This window comes from Vipera berus, assembly GCF_964194415.1.
Source record: "Vipera berus genome assembly, chromosome: 3".
NCBI lineage: Eukaryota > Metazoa > Chordata > Lepidosauria > Squamata > Viperidae > Vipera > Vipera berus.
Window position 1 is genome coordinate 179,818,887 of NC_138204.1, and position 10,502 is coordinate 179,829,388.

At 35.3% G+C, this 10,502-nt stretch overlaps 1 protein-coding gene across 4 annotated transcripts; it reads right to left on the reverse strand.

Moving 5' to 3' along the window:
- Positions 1-2,716: 2,716 nt before the first annotated feature.
- LOC308665808 (E3 ubiquitin-protein ligase RNF4-like) lies at positions 2,717-10,434 on the reverse strand. Of its 4 annotated transcripts, XR_014025964.1 has the most exons (4): positions 10,206-10,434; positions 6,314-7,571; positions 4,502-4,576; positions 2,717-3,572 (listed from the first exon to the last, which is right to left on the reverse strand). XR_014025964.1 is itself a non-coding variant. In XM_081324053.1 (3 exons), the coding sequence occupies exons 2-3, from the start codon at positions 7,523-7,525 to the stop codon at positions 6,450-6,452; spliced, it is 729 nt and encodes a 242-aa protein (XP_081180179.1). In that variant the 5' UTR covers positions 7,526-7,571; positions 10,206-10,434; the 3' UTR covers positions 5,290-6,449. The 4 variants fall into 4 exon arrangements, 2 of the variants coding, with proteins under 2 accessions (XP_081180179.1, XP_081180178.1); XR_014025965.1 differs by lacking the exon at positions 2,717-3,572 and having other exon boundaries at positions 3,639-4,576; XM_081324053.1 differs by lacking the exons at positions 2,717-3,572; positions 4,502-4,576 and having other exon boundaries at positions 5,290-6,511; positions 6,859-7,571.
- Between the last annotated feature and the right edge of the window lie 68 nt (positions 10,435-10,502).

The following is a 10,502-nucleotide window of genomic DNA, read 5'->3' on the forward strand; positions in this document are numbered from 1 at the left end:
TTGATGACCCAAAAGCAAGGACATGGAAGATGATTTGGTAAAGAAAGCCAGAATAAGACTGAAAAAGAATGGGGTTTTGATTTATAGATGAGATTTAAAATGGAATACACTTAAATAGATAAGATGGGTATTATGAGAACTTAAAATAGAATATACTTAAGCAGACAAGATATGTACTTTGAATACAAGATACTGTTATGGGTTGAGATAAAGAAAACTTTGATTAAGTAAAAACTATAAACATTAATAATTAAATCTGAATATTGTTCTGTGTATAAAGGTCCTGTAAATATGATTAAGATACATATAAGCTAAAATCTTATTGATGAAAGCAATAAATATGTTTTTATGTCTTAAAATAGAGTATACTTAAATGGATAAGATGTGTACTTTGGATATAAGATGCTGTTATGAGTTGAGACAAAGAAAATTTTGCTTATGTAAGACTCAGAAGCTAAAATATTAACAGGTTAACTGGAATATTGATTTGTGCATAAGGATTATATATAACATATATATATATATATATATATATATATATATATATATATATATATATATATATATATATATATATTTAAAACTTTATTGATGAAAATAATGTGTCTTTGTAGTAGTAAGGGGAAAATCATTAGTTTTAAATATGAGGAAGAGAGAGGAAGTATTAAATGTGGAAATAAAAGAAATTTTTGTTATTATTTATTTATTTATTTATTTATTTATTTTATTGAATTTTTTATACCGCCCTTCTCCCGAAGGACTCAGGGCGGTGAACAGGGCATTTGAATAAAAATACAAAAATACAAAAGTTAAAAAAAGAATTAAATTATTGCCCAAGTTAAAACAATCAAAATATACAAATATTAAAACCCTAACTCCCCATCAGGCCAGGCCAGCTTGTTCGAATAAATGGGTCTTTAGCCCGCGCCGGAAGGAGCGAAGATCCGGTGCCATCCGGAGCTCAACCGGCAGTTGATTCCACAAAGCCGGGGCGCCCACAGAGAAGGCCCTCCCCCTGGGGGCCACCAGCCGGCATTCTCTGACCGGAGGCACCCTGAGGAGGCCCTCTCTGTGGGAACGCACAGGGCGAAGGGGAGTCGACGCCGGCAGCAGGTGGTCCCCGAGGTATTCCGGACCCATGCCAAATTTAAGATTTTAAGATACTTGAGAATTATTAGAAAATAAGATTATATTGCATCACTAACTTTTTGATGTAGATGGTATGAACTTATATAGATAAGAGGTGTATCCGGAACATCAAATTTTGGGAGGAACTGTGATAAAGGAGTTGGGCTCATTTAAAATTTGGAAATGATAATTATTAAACGTTAAATTTAAATATTAATGGAAAATTAAAAATGAGAAAAATTGATTACGTCATTGTCTAAAAGATAAAGTTAAAGCAACTAATATATATATAAATAAAAATTACTGATAAATGTTAGAAAGTTATTTTCCATTTGATTGATAGAACAAGAATTGTATTAGTTTAAATATGAGACAGTAGATACTAAAAAAGAGAAGGAATGGTGATTGTAATAATTTGAGATTTGTACTGATGATATCTATATGTAATAGAATTATTGTACTCAGCCGCCACATTGCTTTCCAAACATTTAAATGTATTAGAAAATCAATAAAAATTATAAATATATATATAACAATCTATGCATTCTGAACTTGGTTATTAGCCCTTTTTCCAATGCTCAATATTTATAGAAGGGATTATAGAAGAAAGTAACAATTACTTCAGAATGTAGGGGATGAAACATTTACTTGGCAAAACTACATGCATGCACCAGAATACCACGGCTGAAGTCCCATTCTTCACCCCAAGCTTCACTACTTTTGATATATAGCAATTGCCTGAAAAACCACCAATTTTAACAGTCCGGCTGAATATTGGGGAGAAGTTCAATTTTATATTCCTTTTATTTATAGCAACCTTGTTTTAGTACTTTCAAGTAACTACCTAGAATTCTTATCAATTCTTTGTCCTTTCTCACAAAATTCTTCAAAGCTTTAAGAAGTATTTTTGTAAATCCAAAATAGCAGAATTATCCAGGTTTTTCTTGGTGTTATTTGCATATCTCCTTTAATTATTAAGATATCAGCTATTTCCTTTTATATATCCAGTGTAGTAGCTTTTTCCATATCATTCATGTAGCCTTTCATTTTAAAATCCACTTTCAAATCAGTCCAATCTTGTTTGGTAAAATGTGTTCCTCTTGCATAACTCTTTGAAACAGTCTCTGTAGAGGTAGTCACTCTTAGAATTCCAAGTTAAGATATATCTTTCAATATATTGTGTTAAAGTATTTTCCTTTATTCTGTACTAGTGTGATTTAAATTATCTTTACAGGTAGTCCTTGACCTATGAGATTTGGGACTAGGACTTTAGTTGCTAAGCTTGAATCACACCCAATTTCACCCTTTTGCCAAGGTTTTCATTGGCTAATGACAACTGAAATTCACTTAATGATGGTAATGGAAAGTGCCAGGATTACCATCACTAAGTGTTGCAATCATGTGACATTGTGCTTTACATGACAATTGTTATTTATATCTGGGGGATACCAGGATGGGGAAAACTAAGTTAAGAAAGAGTAGAACCACATTCAGTAAACACTTGTATTTCAGATGGCACTTGCCCAAGTTCTTCATTTAGAAGTTAGAAGTACACGAATGAATGAAGCTTGTACTTAATAGTCTTTTAATAATTATGCACTTGTAATCCCCAGTTTATACTGCAGGAATATTGGAGGTAGGAAACAATGAAGTAATCCCGCAGACAACTGTAGTGGCACAGGTAAGTAGCTTGCATTTAGATGGGAAAAAGCTGCTTCGAGTTCAGTGGAGCTGCATGTTTACATTCATACAGAATTGCTTTATTCTAAGTGAACTTTGCAGTGAACACAGCTGAGAGTAATGAATATAGATGGTCTTTTAACTTACAATCACAATTAGGATCAAAAGTTCTTTTGCTAAGTGTTGCAGTTCAGTGCGGCATCATGTGATTGTACCCAATTTTATAGCCTTTTTGCTGCGGTTGTTAAATGGATATGACTTTCCCCACTTTGTTAGAAGCTGTCTGGGAAGGTCACAAGTGGCAATCATGTGACCCAGAACACTGCAACCATCAGAAATGCATACTAGTGGACAAGCACTCCCATGACCATGGAGATGCTGCAACAGTCATGTGTGTATGGACTTGTTGTAACCCACTTTTTCAGCACCATCATAACTTTAAATGGTTGCCAAACGCAAGTTGAAGGTTACCTGTTGTGCAATTACAGATGTTAATAAGCAATAACTCAAGTTTGTTGACCACTGTTTCAGTATTATTAAAATAAATGTTGATTCATTATTCTATATAACCAGGTTTAACATCTTTGTGGAATTTTGAGTTACCAAACATTTATTACAATGATTTTAAAATATATTACAATCTTCTCAGCTGAAAAATATATTCAAATGCCTGCACTTCTGAGGTAGTTTGATGTGTCAGCTTACCTTCTTTTCCAGCTTTTGAGATTTGTCTGTTTCAATTCATAAGTTCATTTATAGTCATCCTGTACAAAGAAATCTTTAGTTCTTGAATTGTATCTTTGAGAATTAAACCCAATCAAAGTCCTGTCTCAGAAACTGGCTGAGTTCTTATTAAAATTTGTTCCTCAATTAGTCAAGACTCTTTTTGTGGTGTGCATTTATTTAAATTATGATGCTCTGTACAATAATTGGTCACAAGGAAGCATTCTTACCATTTTTTTATAAATAGCACCAGTACCATTAAATATCCAGATTCTCCATAAATATGTTCTTGCATAATAAATGTGTGAATCAAATATGTAAAAATCTTTACTTTTATCTGTAATCAGATTTGTCTAATTTGGTAGCACAAACATGATACATATAAATAAGTAAAAAGCATGGATTCTACATATTTAGAGATGGAAGAGAATACAGATATTTGCCATTTCTTAAAATTATGCATATTTGTATAAATCAATATCACCTTGAAAACAAATTCAGAATGGTGTTTAGATTTATTTTGAAAATGCTAAAAATTATAGGATATAACGTTAATCATGTTTAACTAAATTTATGCTTTCTCTTCCCTAGCCAAAAGACTGATTTTGGAAAAAAACAGAAGCAAAAGCCTTCAACAGAGATTTTAATTGAGAAAGAAAGAACATATATCCACACATTGTTCAGAACTACTGAACAATGGTCTAACATTACATTACAGTTCAAACCTATTTAATATCTAATGCTACAGTTGATGTGCTTGCTAACTAGCAGAACTTTCAAAAGCTATCAATAAAGAAAATTACTTTAGACTAGGCAGACTTGAATTAATGACAAATTATGATAGAATAACAATTAACAAATTGTGCGGCTTTTTTGTTAGACAACTAGATTGATTTAAATTCTGATTGCAACATATTTAATCAAAAGGAATCTGCTCAATTTAAAAGCAATGGGTAGATTTCAAACTTACTTTCTTAAAGGGGTCAAGATTTTGAATTGGCATGGGTTACCCTAGTCATCCAGAGTTGATTCACAAATATGTGAGCTAAAGTATAGGAGACAAAAAGGTTTTCCTAGGATAGTGAAATTTTTAATAGATAAAATTGAATCTGAACAATATAAAAACTATGTTGATTTCTAAACTTGTATTAGAAAATGATTTCAGTAAAAAACTCTTATTGTATCTAAATGAATCAATTACATGGATTCAGTTGATTATATAGCAACCTCTGAGCATGTGGGAATTGCTCATGGATAAGCAGGCCTCCTAACTCCCAAAGGTAATTCCAAATAAAGTTTCAAATTTTATGTAAATCATTCTGAAATGGTTGGTCCAGATCTGAACGGAGACACACATTTTAGATGCTGTATACCGAAGAAATGGGGCTACTCTGTTTTGAGCAGAAGTGGTTTCAAGAGGGGATATCAGTAGCTGAGAGAAAATAGTGCGAGAAGGTGCTGGGCACAGGTGGGCAATGCTTGCTGGAACATCAGCAGTGGTGGCTGAGAGGAAGAAGGGAAGCTCTGGGAAAGATCAGGGGTAAACGGGACACTAGGACATGCCATTCTGACGTATCAGTAAAGCTGCTAAGAGGGGGAAAATACAGACTTCTATTTATTCTTTACTGGGAGCTGCAGCGTAGAAACAGAGAAAGGGGTGATATGTACTAATATTACTCTATTCAGATGTCATCCAAAACCTAGAATAAATAAAGCTAAAGCTGAACTGTGAAGGACCTAAGAAAGTTTGCCAAAACCTCCAAAATGAAATGGTTTAACTGTGTTTGAAACAAAATATTCTTTCTGAGTTATACACACCTCTAATTTTTACTACCCTAATATAAAATGGACAAGAGGATCCATATCATTCTTAACATTTTAAAATGGAAAAATAAGTCAATTGTCTACTGAAACTCCTAATACGGCAGAGATTTTTTCTCTTTTGTAGTTGTGATAATGTGTAAATATAACATTCATTTAGAAGGTAGCTGCTAAGAAACCCTTCATGATTACACAACAAGCAAACATCAGTAATATAGATAATAGAACGTAAATTGTCTATCCAAGCTGCATGGCTTACTTCCTTCTGCCTATGCAGAAACTACAAGTTTTACTATTTTCATCAGTGTAGCATCTAGCAAAAATATGAAGCTCCAAACTAAAATTCTTAATAGCAAACTTATCGTTGCATTTTTCATGCTGTACCATTCTAATTATTTGTTAATGGCAACCAGTCTAATAAGGGCTTTTAGTATTTTCAAAATGCACCTACTTAGATCAAAGAAATAATGATAGTATAGGGATTAAAAATGTCCAGCCTGCACTTTATGACTATATGAAGAGAATTGAAAGAACCATTAGGACTTCAATACACCACTATGAAAATGTATTTACTGAAAGACAACTTTCATCATGTTCACTCTGTCAAATATCTGAACTTCTTATGCCAGAACGCACATTTCTCTTTGCCTTGTTCTGAGATGATGATGAAGTAGGTTTCAATTTATTCTTCTGTTAAGTTAGGTGCATATAGAAAATATTTATGATCATACTTTAAACATTTTCTAGTTATGGTCCTACTACTGTCTTCCAAAAATGCCTCCAAATAAAATATTTAAACAATTAATGTTAGAAATGTGGTGCACCTTGGCTACAAAATATAGTCTCCTTGGAAATGCAGAAGTTCACCCAAAAGGTAGAATATCACCAGGAAACATACGTGAGTTCAAATTTTTTGAGAATGAAATGCAAAAAGAAAAAAATGCAGGCTGCTATTACTCACATTATCATAAGCATGAGTAGTATCTTGGGCAAATTAAAACAGATTTTCATCCTGTCATCTGAAGTAAAAAATTGTATCTTGTAGAGGTGTCATTTTTCCAAAACAGCACGGCAATACCATTTTGCTTCCATTGTAGCTAACTGTCCTTCAAACATCTACATACTTTGGTGGACCATAAAGCCAACTTCATGTGATTAACTAAATTAAAAAAAAAAGATTACATACTGAAGAAACTCCATAATGGTCTTCACGTTAACTGTTGTATCTGAGAAATTATAATATTCTATTGTTGCTGAAAATATATGAAGCATTCAGAAGAGTACAGTATAGATTCTTTGTAGAAGGATCTAAGTTTCATATATAAATTGGATGATACTGTTTGTAGCCAAGTTTCTTCCTACAAGTTGGGCAAGAATTAGAATTTCTTAGAGAATCCCGAAGACACTGGCTACAGAAGACATGGCCACATTTCGTTGAAACAATAAGCCGTCCATTCTGAATAATCTCTGAATAGACATCCATGCAAATTGGGCAACTCACAGTACCTGAACGGTGTGAACTTGGAATATCATCCTCTAATAATTCCAATTCTTTAGTTAGTGTGCTAGTCAAAATCACTTCATCTCTTGGTTCATCATCATCACTGCTTAATATACAGCTGTCAGGGAGTTGATTTCTAAATTCTTGATTTTGTTGTTGACAAACATTTTCTTCAACAATCACTACCGAATCATTGTGTGTCAGATCAACTACTATTGGTTCTGAAGATTCACAAGTCAGATCAACTACCTCTTCACAAGTGTTAACTTCAAGATCAATTGGTTCTTGTGAAGCTGTTTCAGGACCTGTAGTACTAACTATATTTCTTTTACGAGTTTGTCTAGAATTAATTGTTCCTCCACAGCGCTTTTTCTGATACTCAGCCTTCTTCATTCTTTCACTAGGAATCAAGTTGGGACCTGTGGCAGCTACTGCCAGAAGACCATTTTCAGTGCTAGAAGAAGCTGTGTTGGTACTGGGAGTCTGCAAGAAGGCAACAGTAGAAGTAGATGGGGTTGAGGAGGAAAAAGAGGAGCAGGAGGGGACAATATTAGAAGATAGTCCTACAGATTTGACCTCGAAGACTCCAGCTAGGTTTGATGGGCCAAGGCCACCACCTTTTTTATTTTTCCGACGCTTGGTCCCACAACGCTTGGTATCAGCTGGGCTCATGGTGGCTATAGGCAGGGGAGACCAAACTTCCAAATAAACAAGTAGTCTAGGAGTAAAAGAAATATATGAATAAAACAGATGGAAAGTAAAAATCCACTGCATTTGCTTCCAATTGACAAACCATAGAACAAGGAAGAGCACTAACCATACTGTACTATGCAACACTAATTTTGTTGGATAGATCATCATCAATTTTATTTTTGTTGTATCTGAATCATACTTTTTGACCAGGAGCAAAGGTAGCATGTTCTGCACGCCCTCCCCTATTTCCCCCCCCACAATAAACGTGTGAGGTAGGCTGAGCTGAAAGATAGTGACTGAGCCAGTTACACAGTGAATACTTAAGGCTAAAGTTGGATCTTAACCACCACACTATACTGGATCTAACTTTGGTCAGCTTCTAATCTATGTTACAGCTAGAATAGCAATTCTTGTTATTTTCTGTAAATTGCATGAATATATTTGTTGCCTTGGTATTTTAATTAAATAAGCTTATGTTATGTTTAAAGAAGGCTTATTTTGTCAGCCAACAGTAAAGTTGAAAGTCTGTGGATTTATCAACAGAAAACTACGTAAAGCACCAACAGATCTATATTTAACGAGAGCCAAAGAAGATAGAAGTAGAATGTTCATATTTATTTAGCATTCTGTTTGAAGAATTGTTTATATTCCACTTCACTGAAAAAATAGCAAGCAGAATATCTATACAAGTTCTGCAAATATTTACAGAAACTAAAGCATTACAAAAACTAAACCTATATAATACCTATATTTTTAAAATCCTAATTTTGCAGTAAAATTTCCTGAAAGAATTTACAGAACGACCTCAGCAAGTGGTAAAGGAGTGAATTTTGGATTCATATAAGATTTGCTTAAGAACAAAATTATTCTATATATATCAGCAGGTTGAGAGTGAAATTGGTCGAGAGGCCAAGCCATTAGGCTATGAGGTTCTAGGTTCTAGACCTGCCCTATGCACCAGAAGCCAGCTGGGTGACTTCAGATAAGTCACTTCCTCTCAGCTCTAGTAGAGAAGGCAATAGCAATCCACTTTCAAAAATGTTGCCAACAAAGGAATCAAAATTAACTCAAACTCCCCACTCCAAACCCAACAAGTCAGTAGCAGTGTTTCTTGAAAATCCCAATTTAACATTTCCCTAAGCTATTGAAAAGCCATATTAGCTATTTTACATATTAGCTATTGTGAAACTAACTAGTTAGCTGAAATATATAAATTAAAATTAACACAACTAAAACTAATTCAAGTTCAAATATCAAATGCAGTTATCAAATCCAGACAGGATGACTTCAATACGCTTGTAACTTTGAATGGCCACTAAACAAATTGTTGTAAATTGAGCATTTATAACAGAAAAAGTTGAACCATTTCATTTACATATGGAGATTCATCAAATTGTTTTTTTCTGCTGATGAACATTCATTGACCAGGGCTTATTTTCTCATAGTTTTTAAGTTCTACTTTCCATCATTTCAAATATCTGGTTCCTCTGTGTTTAAAATTACTGGCCATTTTTAAAACTAATTAAAAATTTGTATCCCATTCTTCTTGGTTGATTGCGTATGAGCACTTTGGAATAATAAATTTTCAAAATAAAATAATCTAGTAATTTAATACATTAACAGCGCTATTAACCAGTGTTCTCTCCTAAATACTTTAGTAAAGCTGTCCTCATCTCTAAGCTGTAGAAAGCCTGGATATGTTGATGCTAAACAAAAAAAGCAGATGGAGGTGGAGAGAGATGGGTGAAAACAAAGTGCTAGTGAGAGCAAAGGCTGAGATTAGTTGGTGATCAGAGAGGAGGAGTTAGCTTGCAATATAGCCTCCCAAAATGTATCTTCAATCGCAGGTCATCTGACTTCGCCTCTAAAATAACAAGTAGTAAAGCAAAACAAATTTAACATATACTGAAGCAATGATGAGCTTAAGGAGGAAAATACAACTTTAAATCTGTATAGGGAGCCAGGGAAAAGAATCATATTCTCAGGAAAAATGTTAAAAATGCAAATCGAAACAGAGCCAAACCCTTGTTTTCTGATGCTGCCATAGCTCAGCAATAAAAAACCCAAATAAATGACTTGTGAAATCCACTTCTCCATTAATCTATGACTACTAATGCTAGTAGTGAAGACAGTATATATGCAAATACTAACCACTTCCTGCCCCTCCTGAACTACAGCGATTAACTCTCTTACGTTAAGCCTAAATTAGAGGGCCTAGGCTAGGGAGGCCAGACAAGGCCTGTTTTTAAGATCCTGGCTATCTGCCCGAATCCCAACTTCATCGGCAATCTGTCCAAATATCTCTTTTGTCACAGAATCAGTTTTGGGAAGAGCCTCTGTAGGATCTCCTGTTCTTACAGTAGGTAGCTCGCATTTACGCTCTTTCGTCCCATCTCCTTTAAACAATGGGATACGAGCCAGAAAGGGACAGAATACAAAGCAAGGGCACACCTTCCCATGTCCTTTGTCCCATTTCGGCTTTCCAAGTGAAGGGCCGCTTCGAAGTCCACAGCCAATGCCAGGAGGGTCACGATCACAGCCGGGACAATGGCAGCCACTGGCCCAAATACGCACCCTTTTTTGAAAGGCGGATACCGCCACGGCCAGGACTCCAACCCTGCAACCACACCCTGAAAAACAGCCCTCGTCTTTTACGCACCACAGGCCGTTGGTAAAGCGAAGGAACGCCGCAGGCAGCCCTTCTTCCCAACAGCCCCCTTCGAAAAGCAACTGCCTGGCTCCTGCCAGGATCGCAGACGGCTGAAGACTCGAAACGCTAGCCTCACTTCCTCCTCCGTCCCAGCCAGCTCTTACTGCGCCTGCGCCAGCACCTCATTCTCCATAAGAGGCGCCTCCTTTATACGGGCCCTCGAACACCCCTTTGGCGCACGCGCGAAGATTGCTCCCGGTTACTGGTTTTCCCCCCACGTGACTTGAAGCGGAAAAGGAAAGGGAA